This window comes from Simochromis diagramma, unplaced genomic scaffold (assembly GCF_900408965.1).
Source record: "Simochromis diagramma unplaced genomic scaffold, fSimDia1.1 OVJJ01000596.1, whole genome shotgun sequence".
Classification (NCBI taxonomy): Eukaryota; Metazoa; Chordata; class Actinopteri; order Cichliformes; family Cichlidae; genus Simochromis; species Simochromis diagramma.
Genome location: NW_024387245.1, coordinates 12,457,218 through 12,477,934, shown reverse-complemented (window position 1 = coordinate 12,477,934; position 20,717 = coordinate 12,457,218). Strand labels below are relative to the sequence as shown.

General features: G+C 41.9%; 2 protein-coding genes across 4 annotated transcripts; both read right to left on the bottom strand.

Annotated features, from left to right (window-relative positions):
* Positions 1–839: 839 nt before the first annotated feature.
* On the bottom strand, positions 840–3,335 carry nfkbil1 (nuclear factor of kappa light polypeptide gene enhancer in B-cells inhibitor-like 1). The gene is made up of 4 exons (XM_040000639.1): positions 2,968–3,335; positions 2,759–2,871; positions 1,962–2,073; positions 840–1,882 (listed from the first exon to the last, which is right to left on the bottom strand). Exons 1-4 carry the CDS (start codon positions 3,239–3,241, stop codon positions 1,293–1,295), a joined length of 1,089 nt encoding a protein of 362 aa, XP_039856573.1. The 5' UTR covers positions 3,242–3,335; the 3' UTR covers positions 840–1,292.
* Positions 3,336–16,703: 13,368 nt separating this feature from the next.
* Positions 16,704–20,326, bottom strand: LOC120714133 (apelin receptor B-like). 3 transcript variants are annotated; one of them, XM_040000191.1, is made up of 4 exons: positions 20,224–20,326; positions 19,920–19,996; positions 19,601–19,632; positions 16,704–19,109 (listed from the first exon to the last, which is right to left on the bottom strand). In XM_040000191.1, the coding sequence occupies exon 4, from the start codon at positions 19,082–19,084 to the stop codon at positions 18,020–18,022; it is 1,065 nt and encodes a 354-aa protein (XP_039856125.1). In that variant the 5' UTR covers positions 19,085–19,109; positions 19,601–19,632; positions 19,920–19,996; positions 20,224–20,326; the 3' UTR covers positions 16,704–18,019. The 3 variants fall into 3 exon arrangements, with proteins under 3 accessions (XP_039856125.1, XP_039856126.1, XP_039856127.1); XM_040000192.1 differs by lacking the exon at positions 19,601–19,632; XM_040000193.1 differs by lacking the exons at positions 19,920–19,996; positions 20,224–20,326 and adding an exon at positions 19,729–19,896.
* Between the last annotated feature and the right edge of the window lie 391 nt (positions 20,327–20,717).

Sequence of the window (20,717 nt, the reverse complement as noted above, 5' to 3'; positions counted from 1 at the left end):
ACGTGACTCAACACTAATATCACCTGTGTGATGTTTTATAAGAAGAAAGAAATCATGGAGTTATCATCTTGCAAGCAGGGACTCACATATTACATTTACATGTCTTTGTTTTTGCACATTCTCATACAACCACTTTATAAACCAGAGGTCAGAGCTTCATCCATTAGGACTTTCAGCATCGCACTCAGAATCTCAGAAATCCTCATAGATGGCGAGACAAGCCGTTTCCAGTAATTTGACAGATAGCTGTCAGATAGTGAGAAAAAAGGTGGTTTTGGCTGCTCCCTTATTTCCCAAAAGGTCACCATAGTGGATGGATCCGGGTGCTAAGCTTGTAACTGGGAGCAGCTAAGGTTGGATTTGTGTCTCCTGTTAGTGACAAACCAGGGACGTTCACAAATAACCACTATAATACAGATATAATACAATACAAACGCTGTCATAACACAGTTCATCCGGTTGAGCGGAGCCACTGCTTACAAAACAGAGAACGCGGCAGTGTCGTAACAAGGTGTGGACTGTTTTGTCAAGTAGATTGTGTCGGTCCACCCTCTGCAGCTATAACAGCTTCAGCTCTCTTGGAAAGCTTTCAACAAGGTTTAGGAGTGTGTTTATAGGAACTTTTGACCATTCTTCCAGAAGCGTATTTGTGAAATCAGACCCTAGGTCAGATTTATGGAAAAGAAAAGACGAGCTGCTTGGCTCTGATGACCCATATGACATGTTCTCATCAGTGGGGGAGGCAGAAAGACAATAAACAAGATCCAGGAAAACGTGCTAAACATTACGTGGCCGAGTGTGTCCATGTGTGTCTACTAAGGCACTCTATTGTACAGTAAAACAATATATTAAGTTTATTCTTTGATCAAATGGGCAGAAAAACAAACCAACCAACATGTCATGACTGTGCATCTTTTGATCTCCTCAGAGTCTTATGGACAGGTGTCTCCTGAGTCCTGGAATTATGTTGTATGGAAAACTGAAAACTGGTAACTTATTTTTTAGATACACATACAATTTACAATTACTGTATTTTTTTAAAGCTCCATTTTCCATATAGGATTGTTGCACCAGTCAATATGAATAAATGGCTCTTCTGAATGTTTGTAAATGCAGATATGAGCTCACAGCAGTTTTTCTTGTTTTCAGCAGAGCTCATTCACCTGCAAGATAAAAGCTGGTGCTTGCGTCCTCTGTTCGGTAGTGTTAGTACTACACAAATAGGTGACAGTGGTTCTTTTCACACATACAAGATTTCAAGAAGAGCACATATAACGTTCATGGTGTGATTTTCAAGTCTTCAAACTCTGAGCCAGTCTGTTGAGCTCCTGTGACAGAGCGGTGACTGTATCCAGGATCTTCTGTTTGTCCTTCTCCTCCAATCGAGCTTCACATCGCTGAGCGAATTTATCGGGGTGCCACAGCGCTTGCTGCTTTCGAAGCGCTTTGCGAAACGCCGGTACGTCCTTTCGGTCCACACCATGCAGCATGACCTCGATCATCTCCTGGACCGTACCTCTCGGAGCCGGCCAGGGGATGTCACCGAAGCTCAGCTTCGTGCTGCCTGCCGAGGCGCCACCCTGAAAGGTCGCCGCGCACCTCTCATCGTACTGCCGCTTCTTGCCACGCTGAGTCTCCTCCTCTTTGCGAGCTGCACGAGCCAGATATTCCTCGTGCTCCTTCTGCAGCCTTTTGTGCAGCTCCTTGCGGCTTCGCTCTTCTTCCTCCATCTCTCGTTTACTCTTGCTTCTTTTCCACCCAGAAGATGAGGCCGCGAGTCTCTGGGCCTGGGTGTGTTTTTTATCATAGTATTCCTTCCGGATGCGATCAGCCCAGTCCCCAAAGTCTTCCTCGTCATCATCAACGGGAAGAAAGTCATCAGCTGTGAAACAAATACAGCAGTGTTATCAAGCAGAGAGAGAGAGTTAAACTCAGATTCATCTGTGATGTTTAGGATTTACCATCATATACTCCAAAGGTTTCATAAAATTCATCCTCGCATTCGTCAAACAGCTTCTCCAGGAATTCCTTCTCAGGGTCTGCTTCACGTGGATGGCTCATGTTTTCTTCAGCCTGCGATAAATGTCAGGGGAAAAGTGTAAATATTACTGAAGACGCAGGAAATCAATGTGACATGGGTAATCCAACACAGCAGAGCTGAGCTCAGTTTATTCCAACTCATCACCAATTCATCAGTAATGAGGTCTGGCTGTGCTGAGCCAGAAACCCTCACACACTCACCCTGCATTTCCTCAAATTTAATCTTAGGGTAATGTTATGAACCATGTAGCTTTGAGCTATTTATAATCCCATGACTCAAACAAATTCCATGACAACACCTCCTCTGTGATCTTCTTTTCCTCCTGCATGGCAGCTCCATACTCAACATCTTTAGTCCAGTGTATCCACCATCTCTCCTCTGAACATGTCCAAAACATCTCAGCCATGCTTCTCTAACTTTGTCTCCAAATAGCTCAACCTGAGCTGTCCCTATGATGTTTCATGTCGATACTGGTTACTCTCAGTAAAAGCCTTCACATCCTCCACTCTGTCAGGTTTTGGATGTTTAACCACAGATATTTAAACTCATCCACTTTCACTACCTGTCTTCCTTGCATGTTACATGCTTCATATCTTTGGTGTCCCACCTCTGTGTCCCATGTTTAGTTTGATGGGATTTGTTTATTCCGGTTTCAGTTAATAGATTCAAAGACGCAGTGATAGACAAGTTTCAGTCAGAGTTTCAGCTCACTTTTACCTCTGGATGTTTCATCCAGTTCAGCAGGTCTTGCGGTGTGACTCCGGCTCTGTTTTGGACGTTTAGGGCTTCAGGGCAGCGCTTTCTCAGAGGCACCACCAGGTCATCAAACGCTGAAAGAGCCCCCCCCCAAAACACAAAGTTAACAATTAGCAGCGGATAAAGCTATTTATTTAATTATTAATGTTAATTCTCCAGGTCCTCCTCACCCGTTTTTCCGTGTTTAAGAGCTCTATTGGCCGCGACGTGTAGTGCCGTGTCCCCTTTGCGGTCCCTCTGGAGAACATCGGCTCCGTGTTTCAGCAGAAGCCGCAGAACAGCATCGTCCCCCTGACAGCAGGCCAGGTGCAGCGGGCTCCTCTGCCTCTTACCCTGGGAAAAGTTCACGTCCAGATCCGTGTGTTTCCGTAGGTATGATTTCAGTTTCATCAAACTGCCGTCGTTCACGTACTTCCACACCCGCGTCTGTTTGCGGGACACCATTACTACACACAAACAAAGGCGAGGCTAATGATTAGCTTTCGCTAACAGGATTCGGTCCGTCTTTGTAATAGGTCCGTAGTTAGCAAGAGCACAGACACAGGTTCCGGGGAAAGATAATGTCCTGTGTTACCACAAGATGGCAGCATTAACTATGAAAGTGAATGCCTGCCATTTAATGGGATTATTTTTAAATTACGTTTTTATTATAACTTGCATTGCTGCTAAGAAGGTCGGATCGAGAATATGTTTGTCTGGGATTAAGGTAACGTAGTGTAACATGCAGATAAAAATAAATAAACTAAGCAGGTTACAGGTCTGCCCCTCATCATGTGAAGACAGATATATTGTATTGTATTTCAGTGCAATGTTTCCAGCTTCTTCACAAGGCAAATAATGAGCATTGTCATGCAATGGCCTTCATACATTTCTCTCCTTTTCCATCAGCTGCTAGTCTGTCTGCCACAATCCTCTTTGCACTTGTGTTGAATAGGAACCGGACAGTCTCACGTGACACATAAGGAGGTCACCCCAATTACTGCCTTTTAAAAATGCGAAAAACAAATCTCAGGAGTCACTTTCAGGAACCACGTTGCAGGTTATATCAAGATGAACTAAGGCGCCACTCAGTATTCATCCCCCTTCTCTTTGGGTTTCTGTGCCTCAGCCTGCTTTCATCATGCCACCTGTCCGGAGGTACAGCGCTCAAACTCCACTGTGCCCTGATAAAAGCTTTGCCACATGACTTTGCACGTTGTTTTGCACGTTGTTGATTTTATGTCCATAACTATGACTAAACCTTGAGCAGAGAAACAACTGTTCCAGCTGCCTGAAAGCTGCCCGACTGTATCTCGCTGTAGAGCAGGGCCTGAAGCATGAATGAAGATTCTTTATTCAGAAGCACCACTTCAGTTTGTCAGCTGCAGACAGGATCACAGGGAAGTCATTTTACTGAGAGACTACACTGTAAAAAGAAATCACTCACAGTTTGGCTGACGTCAATAATCTTTTCTAGTTTGCCTTAAGTACAGAGATTTCAAAGTGAATTGAGCTAAGCAGAAGAAATCTTCCTCAAAATGTACAGTTGTAAGTTTGCACAACTCATGAAATGAAGTTCATAAGAAACAAAACTGTCAACCTATAACACTAACATTCCTTCTTTTTCCAAAAATGAAAGAATTATAAGTCACTAATAGCAGCCTCACAGGCCAACTTCATATCCGCTCTTGCATAAAATGACCTCACAGGCAGCGAACTGAAGAACCAATGCAAAAAGAAAACAAATATATGTGGAGCAATCGTCTTTATCACCCTTATTTTATAGAACTCTGCCTCCTGACATCTGACCCACGTTAACACATGGACTGAACATACACACACCCACAATGGACAACTGTACCCTCAAACACACAATAATAACATGGACTGAACCACCACTCACAACCACTAGCACTTTATATAGCCTCTGTAGAAACTATCTACACCCTCACTTATCTTAACTGCACTACTGTATAGCTCTGTGTAAATAATCATTCTGTACATTCGATAATCTTTAATCCTACAACTGTTTACAACTTGCATAGTTCCCATTTCTGTATAGCTGTATATCTCAGATTCTGTAAAGTTATTTATTTCATATTCTGTATAGTTTTTCATATTTATATCCTGTTCATATCCTGTACATAGCTTGTACTCACTACAGCCTGTACATACTTATAGTTATAGAATATTCACAACATACTTCAGTGTAACATCTTAAGTTGTTTTTATCAAATCTTAGTTGCAATCTTTCCAAAAGAAAGCATCTGCAACTGGCAAACAATGGGAAATGCCTGTGGGCACTTATTTTTGTAGTTATTTTGATGTTATACCCCCCACCCCCCAACCGGGAAATTATACTTTCTGCAGCAGATTTAAACTCAGGGCCATATCTTCATTTTCCTCTCTCATAATGTCTCTGATTCAGGTTATCTCAGCCAAATTTATGAAGACACAAATCAAAGATGACTTTTTGCTAATGAAGCCGCCATCACACTAACAATTTAAATTAAAACAGAAGTAGCAGATCAATTAAACACTAAGAACATCAGGGGTTGATGCAATTTGATGCTTGTCCACAGACTAGATGCAGAGGCCCTTTATGCTCATATCAATCGCTTATCACAGAATCACAGCTTGACTCATAGAGTGTGATGAAATGAGGGAAACTTGTAACACAGGAAATGATCATTTATTTACAAAACATAATTAAATAAAGAGAACATGTTTGCCAGTAGGTCATTAGAGTAAAGCACGCATGAAGTGTGGGAGTGTGCAGAGAGCAAAGGAAATCCGAGAAATCACGTTGTAGCCAAGCTGGTCCGAGCCAAAATCTGTTGTGGGCTCCTCAGTGAGCCCCTGCAGAACAACAACCCAGAGACACCCAGTGCCTAAGGGGTCATCACACTTTGAAACGTATTACTAGAAAGTTGCTGCATAGTTAAGTCAGAAGTCCCTTTTTAAAGACAGAACAGAGACTTCTGGCAAACTTCACCTACTATCCAAACTGCATGGAGACAAACAAGGTCTGAAGAGGTTGAAGCTCCAGTAACACTTGTAGTATAAAGAGTATAAAGAAGTAACAAAACTGTTCTTTATACTATAAGTGTCGCTGGAGCTTTGACCTTTGACCTCAGATGTTCAAGCCTTGCCGGGCAAAATGATGAATGTGCAGAATTTAACCCAGCAATTCATCTGAAAGGAGAAAGTTTCACTGTGCTCACCTTAAATTTAAGCTCGACAACTGGATATGAAAGAAGGTGGTCCAATGTAAAAGTGCTGTGTGGAAACTTCTGTTAAAAACACACAAAAATCACAATGTTCACTCAATATTACTCAAAGTAGAGTATTTATTTTAGCCTTAAGACATGTCTGCACCCCAGAATCCCTTAACTTACACTTAAGTTAACACCCCTTAACTTATTTTAAGCCTTTGCTTAACCTTAAACCAAGTCTTTAACCTAAAATCGAATGATTTACAATAATCGACTGGCTTTTTTTGTCTCCAAAAGGAAGCAGGGTCGCGTCAGTGTGACTGCGTAAACAAAAACCTGTTTGTATAAACAGATTTATGTCCACACAACATGTAAAACGAGTCAGAACACACAGAAGCACAAACATACTGTGTGTGGTAGTGGATTGTTGGGAAAGAGTCGCTCCAGTGTGTGGCTACAACAACATGCGACAGCTGGAAACTCTGATTTTGTTTTCGCTCTACAAATGAATTTGTTGGGAGTATTAAAGGATTGTGATCTTCACCTCATTAATGAAACGAATTAAAGCTGCAGCACATAGCCTCTCTGGATGTTGCTCTGATGTAAGTTCTTTTTCGATTTGATGCTCATCAACCGTTACCTGTAGCGCTTGTAATGTTCAAGTCAGTGCAGCTGAGCCTCTGAACTGGCTCAGTGCTGCACTGTGGGCGACAGTGCCTCCATTTAGGCCCGAGAGAGGGAAGGATGCACAATGGAGAGGATAGAGGAGAGAATGAAGGGACACTTTGTGCTCGTTGAAGAGGATGATCTCCTCTGAGACTCACATAACCCAAGATCCGGAGTCTCCCAAAGCTTGGGCACTTCCGCTCTTTCGGAAAAGACGTGTCTCCACTAGCGATAGCTGTCTTGTGTGAATGCTTTTGAAATGCCATCTCAGGAGAGACAGAGAAGAGGGACATGTCTGATTTGCCACTTCAAGTCTCACATCTGCAGCTTACTCTATTGTAAACTATGTTGCCTTCAATGTAGTACTGCTTTATTGTCACACATGCTCTCAGAGAAAGTAACTTTTCACATTATGTGTCTGCTTCCTTAAAAATAAACTGCAGGAGAGTGTGTAAACAGGCAGGCCTCAGGTGGAGCTTGCAGGTCTTGCACAGGGCACTGAATGCAGAGAGATGCTTCTGAATGACAGGATATCCCAGTGCAGGAACTCCTACCTTGCCTACCCTCCCTTTACTCTTCCTGCTAGGCCTGCTGACTCCTATCCTGTCCATTGGGTCTGTTAATCTCTCGGGACAGTACAGGGAGGAGATCTGGAATACCGGGTGGCAGGAAGCTGAGGGTCTTCCAAGACTCTCCAGGGGTCAGCATCTCATCCTACCACACTATGGCAAGACCAGGCTCAAGGTCCGGTTTAGTGGCTGGGCTGCTAAGATGCTATTGTTAGGCTCAAGGAGAAATGTGTGCACACTTCCTTTGACTATTTTCTGCTTGACCTGAATTATTGGGTTCTGATTTATGACACTTGGACACGTGTTTGTAGCACACAGACTGTCTGATTTTTAAAGCAACACAATAGCTGTTTGTCACCCATTTATATGACAACGAATCGGTTGAAAATCTTCTTACTTTGCCATTAAGGAAGCAATTTGCATTTACTTGATAAAGAGCTGACCCAGTGTGCTGATGGACCAGGGTTGGATATTTCCACAGGGTTGTGTTTTCTCTGCATTTAGAGGTCGCCTCTAAGGTCAATGATGGTAAGGAAGAAAGAAAAAACCGTGAAGTGAATATTTGAACTATTGTGAAAAAAAAGTGTTTATAATAATTATAAATTGTACACGCGGACACTATATAAGATACACCTTGCTAATAACAGCTTGGAGCCCTTTTTAGTAACAAAACTGATTTAATTCTTCATGGCACAGATTCAACAAGGTGATGGAAACATACCCTGATAGATTTTGGTCAACACTGACATGACAGGATCGCACAGTTCCTGCAAATTTGTCCGCTGCAGATCCATGATGGGAATCTCCAGTTCAATATCATTCCAAAGGTTCTCATTTGGATTGAGATACGGTGACTGTGGAGGCCATTTGAGTAGAGTAAAATCATTGTCATGTTCAAGAAGCTAATTTGAGATTATTTGAACTTTGTAACATGGAATGTTACCCAGCTGGAAGCAGACATCCCAAGATGGGTGCAAGACACGATGGATCCATGCTTTAATTTTATTTATGCAAAATTTTGCTTATCATTCGAATATCGTAGCACAAATTGAGGTTCATGAGGCTAGGCAACATTTTTCTAACCTTTTGTTGTCCACTTTTGGTGACACACTGCAAACTGTAACCTCACTTTCCTGTTCTTAGGTGACAGGAGTGACACCCGGTGTGGTCTTGTGCTTCATAGTTTGAGATGCTGTGTGTTTAGAGATGCTCTTCTGCATACCTTGGTTATAATGTACAGTTATTTGAGTTACTGTTGACTTCCTATCCGCATTGTAGCTCTCCTCTGATGTCTGACCTCACCCAAGTATTTTCAATCAGAGAATTGCCGCTTACTGGATAATTTCTCTTTTTTTGGACCATTTTCAGTAAACCCTAGAAATAGCTGTGTGGGAAATTCCCAGTACATCAGCAGTTTCTGAAATACTCAGACCAGCCTATCTGACACCAAGAACTATGCCTCATTCAAAGTACTGAAATCATCTTTAGTCCCCATTTTGATGCTTGGTTGTCTTGACCAAGTACTTTAAGTACCACCTATCTCTTATTCCTAAACTCATTTCCTTAACCTCAATGAAAATGCCATTGTAAAGAAAAGGAAAAGTGAGTAGGAGAATTGCTAAGGACTTAGGAAAAGAGAAGAGCTGTGTGCTAAGAATTGGAACAGCCATACTCTAGTCTCTCCTTAACAACATGAAGCCAGATGCTTTCCATGTTGAAACTAAAATATGCAGAACATGGACTACAAAACCTGCCAAAACATGTTGACAGTATAGTTGTGTCACGATCCTGGGTCTTATGACCCAGTGTTTTGAGTTTAGTTTATTTGGATGTTTATATGATTAAGCTCATGCATGAGTTTTTCTAGTTCTTTGTTATTAGATTCCCCTTGTGCTTTCAACCCCTGTGAAGTCGCCCTTGCCCTTCGTGTGTTTCATGTCTGTGTGTCTTATGTTGTCATGTCTGCCTCTCATGTTTCCTGTTTTATTTAGAAGAGATCTCGTGTTTTTATATTATGGATTATGTTTTGAGTCCTTTGTTGTATGAATTGCTAATATTTCGTTCCGTAATATCCGTTAAAAAAACGTGCAACAACATGATTGTCACTGCATGACCCCAGTTATGACAAGATAGTTGTGGTTAAAACCAAACTGTGTGTTTGCAATATGGCTTTTCCCCGATCTCGACGCTGAAACTCTGCGCTCCTATCTGACTGAGAAGCTGGGTAAGTCCGTGACATGTCGGAAAATTGACACAACCCACAAATGATTAGCATTATTTCATGTTACTGCTGAATGTGATGACGTAAAGGATATGTATTTATTAGGGGTGCAACGATACACAAAATTCACGGTTCGGTTCGGTTCGATACTTTGGTGTCACGGTTCGATATTTTTTCGATACAAAAAAATGTTCATGCCTTTTTAATTTGTCATTTATTAAAATTATAAATATATATTTTAACTCAAAAGTACAGTTTTTAAATTTAATGTTGCTGAAACAAAAGTAATTAAAAAAATAAATATCTCTCAGGGCTCTCAAAATTTCAAAATCCCTGGTAGCCCTTCGGGCAGGGACTCTTCAGTTTTTGGTAGCCCAAAATAAATCTAAGTAGCCTGAATAAAAAAAGAGAGCAATTTTTTGATTGACGTTTTGTTTCCTGTTTTGTTTCCTTTACAATATTATACATTAAAGTATAATATTGTAAAGGAAACAAAACATTAATCAAAAAATTGTTGAAAAACAAATTACAACATTGTATAAAAATTACAATGATCAACTCAAATACTTGGTTCTAATTGAACAGAAATTTCTATGAACTTGTAAGAACTGTGTAGGACATGAATCAGTCTGTGTCAGATCCTGAGTTTGAAATTTCCACTGAAGTCACGGGTAAGAGACAAGTGGAACCAAGATCTAGGCCATTTGCTTTTTGAAGTTTGCAAAGACTGCTAAATTTTGCCAGTGGTAGTTCACTCTTTGCAACATAGTACGCTGTTCTAAACAGATTTTTCAGGTTTATTTTTAGTATGTTATTTGCAATTGGTGTTTGTTCTGGGAAAGATATTGCAGACTGAGCAATAATGCATTTCTTGCATTTCTCATGGGTTCTAATGGGGCCTTTCTTCAAATGACTGGTCCCAGTAACAAAGGCACTTGTCGACTCAGAAATCGAGAGAAAACCAACAACACACCCGGCAGAACATTATGTTATTTACACGGGTGCACATAAGTGGTCCGCATGTGCGCATTCGCTGTCAAAATAAAAGACGCACACCAGATAAGAAGTTGCAACGCGCGTTTGTGTCCATATAAAAAGCACTGTTTTTGTCCGCTAGAGTGGGATTTTCACGGCACATTCCACACCACATCTCTGTGCGTTCATCATTTGTTTGAAGCCAGCTCACCTCCTGCAACCACTTTTCCGAGAATACGTGCTTCTTTTGTGGTTCGGACTCCTTCTGACATTTGTTTGGAGGTAGAGGAACACCAAAGTAATTGCTTAAAGGAGCTTGCTTCTTCGACATCTTTAAGAGTTCTAAACAAATGTCTGTCCTCCTCCAGAAAATCTTATGTATGCAAACACGCGTTGCAACTTCATATCTTGTGCGCGGTTTTTTTTATTTTTTATTTTGACTGCGAATGCGCACCTGCGGACCACTTATGTGCAGCCCCGGTTATATAGCTCGTCATATTGCAGCCACAGAAATTCTTTTGTCCATGAAACCATAAAGCTGCACTTTCTTTTTGCCTTATAGTCTGATTTGTCATACCTTTTCCGTTTTGTGGTAAGCTTTTCTTTGGCTGTCACTTCTTCACCCTGACCTGTCTTATTTGGCTCAGCAGAACTAAAATATATATCCTGCTGCTTTTACACACACACACACATAACGGTCAGCGATTCTCTGCGCGATCAACCTCTCATATGTTTAAGCTTGCTGCGGGAGATTTCACTTGTCATGTTTGCATAGTAAGCTAACGATTGATAAGACGATGTCAGAGGAATTGGTGCGCAAATTATCATCACTCACCAATCAGTGCTGTCGCTCTCTATACACAGTTCGCGCGATTGCAAAGTGAAAGCAAAAAACAAGCGCAAATTCAAACGCGATTTCAATATGACACATATTGACAGTGGCTCACCGATGCCAATTACATAATTACCCAGTTACATTTCCGAAAGAATGCAAAAGCATTGACATATATTTTTCCTTCCTACAATAGCCCGACGGGCAGGGCAGAGATAGATTTTGGTAGCCCGACTGGAAAAATCGCCAGCCCCGGGACGTCGGGCTAGCGATTTTGCAAGCCCTGTATCTGATTGAGGAATCACTCATCTTTGGAAAAGAGAGTTTATTACAGAGAAATGGCTCTTTCCAAAATAAAAGCAATACTATACGCTTCTTCTGGGCTATATTCTCAGCAGCATATTGTAGCGGGTCAGGGCTGTTCGGGGTTCTGTTTGTACAGTTATGTTTTGTTTATGTTGCCATAGTGACGGGTGACGCCCTCTCGCTGCGACGGTGTGTCCTTCCGGGGTCAGAGGGCGCCCTGTGTGTTGTTGTTGTTGCTATGCGGTTGCCGCGCTGAGCAGTTAGCTAGCGGCAGTGTTCTTCTGCAGATGTCAATAAACGGCTGTGCTCCCTGGCTAGCTCACGGGAAGCAAGACCAAACGACACCTCCGTCTCCTCCTTGTCTGAGCTCGCCACATTGGTGTCAGAAGTGGGATGATGGTGGCACCCCATGTTCTGACCCGAGTGACTTTTCCCCCGCCGGTCGTGACCGGCCGGTGCGCCAAAAGAAGGCACCTGGATATTTGCAGGACTTTGTGTGGGGTAATGGGGTCGTCGGGGACGACTGACCCCTTAGGTGGGGGCTATGTAGCGGGTCAGGGCTGTTCGGGGTTCTGTTTGTACAGTTATGTTGCCATAATGACGGGTGACGCCCTCTCGCTGCGACGGTGTGTCCTTCCGGGGTCAGAGGGCGCCCTGTGTGTTGTTGTTGTTGTTTTTGCTATGTGGTTGCCGCGCTGAGCAGTTAGCTAGCGGCAGTGTTCTTCTGCAGATGTCAATAAACGGCTGTGCTCCCTGGCTAGCTCACGGGAAGCAAGACCAAACGACACCTCTGTCTCCTCCTTGTCTGAGCTCGCCACAATATTAAACATATCAGGTCCCCATAAGGAGAATCATGTGCTAACGGCTGTCTAAATGACTCGGGTAAAGTTTGTAGCATGCATGCTTGTTGTTTTTGTCTGCTTCCACTTGTCTTTGCACTAGGATGATGTCGGTGTAAATGTGCAGTCATATTCGTTGTGTTCCCACTAGTGCTGTCAGCGTTAATCTCGTTGAAATGACGTTAACGCCACAACACGGCAAATCTCCGTTAACGAGCTACCCCTGATCGCCCTGTGCGTGGGGCTAGACGGCTAACACGTTAATGAGCTAACTGCACTAACACACTACTTCCCACCCATGTAATTGAGCATTGCGTGGCACATCCAACATACTGTTTTACTTTAGTCCATGACGCGCTTACCTTCAGGGTCATACGTCACATGAAAACCAAAATAATTCCAAACGCCACATCTGAATGAGGGTGGGGGAGGTTCAATTTGCCATGTTGCAAGGAGAGCTTAACTTCTGTCTGCTAGCTTGCCCTGCGCTCTTCCTTCTGACAATGCTGTCTGTGTTGAACGCTCAGTGGATCTGCGCTCGACAGTGCAGCCTAGGCGGAGTAGTCGAACGCTGATTCACTGAGCGCTCAACACAGACAGCATCGTCAGAAGGAAAGTTGATAAAATAAATTACAAATTTTGTATTGTTCGATACATATGCGTACAGAACCGAAAGCACTGTATCGAACGGTTCAATATCGATACGAGTATCGTTGCACCCCTAGTATTTATGTCCGCCGCTATTTTGAGGCCTAAGAAGAGCAGAGGCAGCGGAGTCACTGCCACAGGGAGGATTGGGGTGCAGCGGCAGCGCACTGAGTCAAACACTGATTCTGAAGCAGCACAGGGCGGCAGCTTTCAGTGGGGTGCACATGACACGGTGAGATAAATGAGTATTAATATTGTCTCTTTTAATGGATAAACTCTTAGCGTCCTGTAATAGATTGTGTGCCCAGGAAACGTTTCTATCTAAGCAAGATCTGGAAAAAACGAACTGTTTGCACAAAGACTTTCATGGCGTTGGTGAATCTACCTCTGATCTGAGCTCCAGGGTGGTTCGTGGGGGTATCTCTAGTGGTGTTGCCATACTCTGGCACAAGATGTATGATCAGCTGGTGAATGTTGTCAGACTGAAATTTGACTGGGCTATAGGAATTGAGATTATTGGCCGAGATAGAAAGTTTACTATTCTTAATGTATATGTGCCCTATGAGTGTCCCCAGAATGAGGTTAGGTGTCTTAATAGACTGTCATATGTCCTGAATGTCTTTCATTCAGGATATTGACTCCACTTGTGTATCCATTGAATGCAGATGTCTGATGGTAGATCTTAATTTGCAAATCATTTACTGCAGTGCTGCTTGGATACTGGCTTGATTCTCTCTAGGAAAGTCTTTTTGCCTGATAATAGCTACACATACAGTGGCTTGCAAAAGTATTCGGCCCCCTTGAACTTTTCCACATTTTGTCACATTACAGCCACAAACATGAATCAATTTTATTGGAATTCCACGTGAAAGACCAATACAAAGTGGTGTACACGTGAGAAGTGGAACAAAAATCAGACATGATTCCAAACATTTTTACAAATAAATAACTGCAAAGCGGGTTGTGCGTAATAAAGTCATGAAAAGCAATTTTATAAGTTATACAACAGAGGGGTTCCTAAATCTTTGGTAAGAATTCTGTCCTTCTGGCATGCCCATCAGTCCATGCACATAAAATGGGGTTACTGTGTGTCTGCCCCCTTTTATGTGAGGAACGGGCTTAGACAGGGGAGTATTCTGCCTACTCTTTTGTTTAATGTTTATATGGGTGATTTGTGAAAGCTGTTAGATGACTGTGTAACAGGTTGTGTAGTTGGTAATACCGTATAGTGCTGGCCTTCAACAATTATTGAGGGCATGCTCTGAATGTGGTCTAGAGTTTGATATTCATTATAATGGCAAGAAGAGGAATATTTTTATTGACAAAAGTAAGGAGGACCAGAATTTAGCCATTCCTGAATTCTCTCTTAAAGTGTGTACTCCAATTAAATATTTAGGTCATTACATGTCTGATGATTTGTCTGATGATATAGTCATTTTTAGACAATGCTGCTTAATGTATGCACAAGCTAATATGTTGAGCTGTAAGTTTGGTATGTGCACTGCTCCAGTGATTGTTGGACTCTTCAAAGCCTTTTGCACTCCAATGTACACACTGCTCATTTGTGCAACAGCTACAGAGAAAGCAGCATGCGGAAACTCACTGTGGCATATAATAATGGAAGGAGGTTGATGCACAAGTTGCCATGGTGGAGCAGTGCAAGCCAAATGTTTGTTAGTGTTGGAGTGCCTATCTGTTGTGCTATACTTTGCAATCTGATGCACAGTTGTATGTGTAGGGTAAAGGACTCCAGAAACAGTATAATTACATCTCTGACTGACCCGGCACTAAGTTCAGTTTATTCAAAGTTATGGAATCACCGGCGTTACAGCATCTGTGTAATTTTGTGGATTTGTTTTACATTTTATTTTCTTTTTTATGCATTTTGTATGTATTTATTTTTTCTGCTATGGACCTGTGTGTGTCTTTAATGAAGTGAAACTAAACTAAATTCAGACTGCTTTCAGGACTTAAGGGCAAAGAAATTCTTCTCATTAAAACCGCTGAATGACTCATTGGCTGGTTTTCATCTTCTTGGTAGCACATAGGCACGTATGGTTATGGACATACATAATTAGTGGTAATTTATTTTATACACCACAGCTTTGATTGTTTTTTTCCCAGATAGGACAGCTACTGTCCATCTTTGCGCAGGCTTGACTGCACCTTTCAGCTGCAGAAGTTACCAACAGAAAGCTGTGCTAATTGTCAGGTTTTCTCTTTAAAAAACCCCAAATAACTCCATGTTTGTGTTTATCCTAGAACATACTGTCCTAGTTGTATATGATTCATTTGAGTGGGAACTGAAGGCTGTGTCTGCTCTCGGGATTCCCTGTGGCAAGCCTGCTTCCAGTCTAGACATGCTTAACTCACACTCATTGTAATTACAGGAGAATGAAAACATTGGTGTAAGTCCTGAATAGTCATGTCAGTCACCCAATCAAAGGGAGTAATTCTCTTTTCTCTGGTGTAGTTTAGCAAATCTGTAACATGAACATGTGAGCTTCATAAATCCTGGAAACCCATGAAAATAATCTGAGCAGATTATGTTTCACTTTGATGCTGTGGAGGATAATGTGACTGGCCATCTTGTTAAAAAAAAAAGAAGAAATAGCCATTGCATGGGATTTTGAAATTGTACGCCGTTTCACTTAGAAACATTTAGCTGCACTGGCTCGAGTACATAGTTTGTCCTTATTTAATTTGCACCTGAATGTTTGTCCCAGTTTGAAAATGTGAAAACTGAAAATTGACAAAAAGTTCAAGATATTTATGTCCTCTAGACTAAATTCGGATAAAGATTTTTCTTGCATGTCTGTGTGTGTGTGTGTGTGTGTGTGTGTGTGTGTGTGTCGTGGCTCAGAAGAGATTAAAGAGAACTGAGACTGTGACTGAGAAGGCAGAGCGAGTGGGGCTGCAGCTGTTTAAGTTCCTTCTTTTTCAATAACAAAGACTTTTTCGACTTTCCCAAACTGAAGTCAAAGCTGAAGTTTTCCTCCTACAAGAAATTCAATTTGGTCACATTTAGCCAAAAAAAACAGTCACATGTTTGTGACCTGAGAATTTTTACAGTGTAATATGGTATTTTACTTGTGATGAGTGCCAAAACTCATGGGAATGTAAATGTTTAAGTTAAAATCATTAATTTAGTGGTTTTGTAGCTGTATTTTATTATTTAATGTTTAGATATTGACTGGTGTGAATGCATCTGCAACTAATATAGCAATTAAGATCTGTCTCAGTTCCTCTCCAAAGGTTTTGCTGCAACAAAGCTGATATGTTACCATAGTAAAGATTTTTAAAAAGGCAAGAAACTGAGTTTGGGGTTCATGCAGTTATATATGAGAGAAATATCACTATAAAGGTTGTACTGTGCTGTACTGTATGGGTTTCTGTGCTATATAGAAGAGTATAGTAGGTATATTTTGAAGTAAGAGCTCAAGGCTAAAGGAAATCCTGCTCCCAGTTTTTACTATAATTTCCAACACTGTTACCTTTAAATGTGGTGTTCAGTCTTAACTGATTTAGACAAAGCTCATCTTCATCTAAGGTTTTACAAAGAGACGGCAAGTCCACTGCAAATTAGTAACCCAGGATTAATCCAATCCCCAAGTCTCCCCGCTGTCACTGATTTTATCCTGTAAAAAGCTCATTAGAGTCCGAATTGGTTATCTGAATTAAAGCTCAGTGTGCTATCACATTAATATTGATATCTACCAAAATAATTCAGATGCATTTGGGATACACAGCAGCGCGGATAACAAGTGAAGTTTTGGTAATTAACACTTACGACTCTGTCTGGGACAAAGCCAAATTCTGTGTGGTTGATCCCGTTTGTGCTCACTGATTAATTTGGGGAGAATTGTAAGAGAAGAAACAAACACGCCTAAAGAGGGAAACAGAAGTCCGACGTGCATTTCCTCCAGACATACTGTACGCTTTGATTTCGGCCCCCCGAAACACAATAGGAGGGAAGGCTGCCTCCTCTGAGCAACTCACCAAACAGGAAGACGCGTATTCACTGGATTGGAGAAAATACATTCCACAAGATATCACAGCAGGGTATAACAAAGTGAGAGAGATCGAGAGAGACTGGGTTTTTTTTCTCTTCAAAACACCGGCTTTTAATTACAAATCATAGACATGAATTCAAAAAATAATGTATATTCAGAAAAATGGGTTTCATGTTGTTACCAGGGAACAAATTCATTCATATTCAAAGGCAGACACAGAGGCTGTCGATACAGTCACCTTTTAATTGGGGCTTTCCGCAGCTAGAAAACATTTGTCAGCTGCCATCTGTCTGTCTGGTCTGTCCACCCCCCCCCAACCCACATGCCACACACACACACACCTCTTACTCTACTCTTATCAGACTCAAACACCTCTTACTGACTAACTCACACCCTTCTCACACACACACAGACGTAGTCCTGCTGGCTGTGGTGCAGATACTGATCAGTCAAGACAGATCTCAAGAGCACAGTTTCTAATATGTCACACCTCCACCTCAAGAGTTTATTAATAAAAAACAGTAATGGGAGAGGGAAATTGCATGATCATAATCAACCTAATATAGTTTCCCATGACTTGAGGACATGATTTCAGACTTCATAGCTCAGTACTTTTGCAGAAAGTCCACAGGAGAAGACGAACTGATGAGTATATCAGTCTTAATAAAAGTACATTCCCCTTATTTTTAAATGAGTCTCTCTTATGTTTCCTTATGTAGCTCAGTTTCAGTGCCTGCTGCTGGAAAAAAAAAAAAAAAAAGTCTGGGGTTTTGGTGCTGTCAGACACCAAAACCATAAGTCTTCAGTCAATAGTCCAGAGTGAAGAGCAAAGGTTACACCCCGAAACTGGCTGCTGCTGAACCATAAACAAGCACTCAGTACTGGAAACTTTTGATTCACCTACATTGTTCTGCAGTGTTCATTTTGACCCCAGCGTGCCTCTGGGTGTTAATCCATAGTCACACCTTTGTGGGTAGAGACTGAATCTCTGTCTTCTGCAAGGACAGGGAGCTGGCCGGGCTTGCATGCAGGAACTTCTTCAGGTTAAGTAGGCACAAGCACTGGGATCTGAAGCGCAGGTCAAAGAAGGCGTAAAGGAAGGGGTTGAGGCAGCTGTTGACATAAGCGAGGCAGGTGGCGTAGGGATGAGCAAGCAGGAGGAAACGCAGGAAATCACAAGTGGCGGGAAACAAGTCCAGGTAGGAGAGTGCGTCAGCGCTCTTCAGGATGTGGAAGGGCATCCAGCAGGCAGCAAACACCACTACCAGTGTGGTGATGATCTTCAGCAGGCGTCTCTTGCGCTGGTCTTCTTTGCGCAGGGTGTTGAAGTGGCGGTTGATCGTGCAGCCGATGAAGCCGTAGCACACCATCATTGCCATGAAAGGTAGAAGAAAGCCCAGAGCGGAGGAGGAGATGCTGAGGCCGGCAATCCACAGGTTCTCCTGTTTCTGTGTCACCAAACTGAAGTCCATGGCACAGGATGTGCGGTTGGTTTCTGCATCGTACTTGGTGGTGCGGAAGACAAGAGTCGGAGCGGCCAGTATAACAGACAACAGCCAGATGGCTATCAGGGAGCCTTGCATCTGAGCTCGGCTGCGCAGCTGGTTGCTGGATAAGGAGTGGACGATGGCTAGGTAGCGATCAAAGCTCATGCAGGTGAGGCAGAAGACGCTGGCGTACATGTTGAGCAGCACCACGTAGCTGCTTATCTTGCACAGAGCCACTCCGAAGGGCCAGTGGTAACCCATGGCTGTGTAAACAGCCCAGAGAGGTAGCGAGACTACAAAGGTGAGGTCGGCCAGGGCCAGATTTCCGATGTAGACGTCAGCAGCTCGCCGTTTGCCTTGTGCTCTCCACACGGTGAAGATGACCACTCCATTTCCAGAGAGGCCGAGGATGAAAATGAGCATGTAGAGTACTGGGATGACAGAGTACGATGGCGTCCACTCTGAGTAGTCACACATTGAGGAGTTGTCTGGCTCCTCGTAGTCCTCGTAGTACTCGTAGCCCACAGTTGTCTCCATATTCACTCTTTCCTCTTTTCTTATCCTTATGTTAAAAAAAATTTGAGAACGGGGTGAAAAAAAAGACTTGGTTCACAGCAGCTGACAGCACTCTCAAGTCTGTTGCTGTATGTGAATTCTGCTTCCACTTATATACCCCCACCCAACTCGCACCCTCCCACTGCCCTCCTCCTTCCTCCTCTGCATACACCCCCTTCTTTTCACTGACTGCCACACTAGATAATGCACTGTGAAGTAACTTCATTAAAGCCTGTCAAAGTTTTAATATATTTACAAGTAATTTCTGACTTTTATGCACAAAATATTTGCAACATGAACAGAATTCTGGAGGCAAACGTAAACTGTACAGACTCTCGGAGAAGCCGCAAACAAAACCACCAGAAAACTACAAATTTGACTCCCCCTGTAGTTTAAAAGTGCAAAAAATGTCTTAGAAAATTCTATACAGGAATTAAAAATGAAGTAACTATGAGCAACGAAAACCAAAGACAAACAAAAAAAAACTTGTAACATTACCTGTTTTTGTGTTTTTTGTGCGTCTTTTTTTTCTAAAAAAACCCCCCAAAAAAACAAAAAACCATTTAATTTCCCATATTTAGTTTGTAAAAACTAAAAAAAAAAAAAAATACTAAAATCTAACTTACAAATATAACAGATACAGATTATTGATGAAAGTTCATTAAAGAAACAGACATGTTTGGACAGCAGCTCAGAGTTACGCCTGGGCACAGCAAGTTCCTTAAAGTGGCCAATTTTCATATCAATAGAGTCGTTCTGGTAGTGGACGATCCTGATTACCCGAAACTCGAATAAGAAACTGAAGGTTTTTTTTTACCTGGATTCTTTTTTTTTGTTTTGTTTTTATCTTGCCAGTACATGTTCAGACATGTGGAGCCACAAAATGGTTTTGGTCTGTTGAATTAAAGGACACAAAAACCATTAAAACAGGCAAAGATTTTCCATTACAAATATTAGCTTTGAAGACAAACTAAAGATAGATTCTGCAATTTATTTGAGATGAATTTTTATTTTGTTGGAGATCTATATTTATATATGAAAAACATAAACACAATAGTAATAATAATCATGTATTTTAAAAATAAATGCTAAAAAGTGCCTCTGTAAGCAGCAAAACTTACAACCAGTGTGACACAAAAGACACAGTAGCCACCGTGGATGTTACAGGTGCTGCTAATGACATTAATCAAAGTCCTGTTAGGTGCAGAGCTTTAATCAACACCATTAGTAACACCTGGGTTTACCTACAGTTTCATGTCTGAACGTCTTCCAATCCTAAATTTTAGAAACTTGGATATACATTTTTATAGGGTGACCACATCCCAATGTGGGACAAACAGTGTTTGTGTGGGACAAAGTGGGACACGTTTATATGGGGAAGCAGTCAAATGACATTTTTAAATGCAACTTTTTGCCAACTTTACATTAAGAACGATAAAAAAAAGCTGTCATGTGAAAGTCTTTATATATATTCACAGTATTCTCTGTGATTTCATGGTTACTTCAGCTGCTGCTCTGTCTTTGGGTTTAGGTAGAAATGCAGCCAGAAAATTGCTGCATATGTGAGTGCCTTTGATATGTTGTAGATTTATGCAAGAAAACAAACTTGCAAAGC

Excerpts from the sequence above, each read along its gene's own strand:
- nfkbil1 (XM_040000639.1), bottom strand. The coding sequence starts at position 3,241 with ATGGTGTCCCGCAAACAGACGCGGGTGTGGAAGTACGTGAACGACGGC. Across the intron at positions 2,872-2,967 it reads TCTTAAACACGGAAAAACGG|CGTTTGATGACCTGGTGGTG; the intron begins GTGAGGAGGACC and ends GGGCTCTTTCAG. Across the intron at positions 1,883-1,961 it reads AACCTTTGGAGTATATGATG|CTGATGACTTTCTTCCCGTT; the intron begins GTAAATCCTAAA and ends TTTGTTTCACAG.
- LOC120714133 (XM_040000191.1), bottom strand. The coding sequence starts at position 19,084 with ATGGAGACAACTGTGGGCTACGAGTACTACGAGGACTACGAGGAGCCA.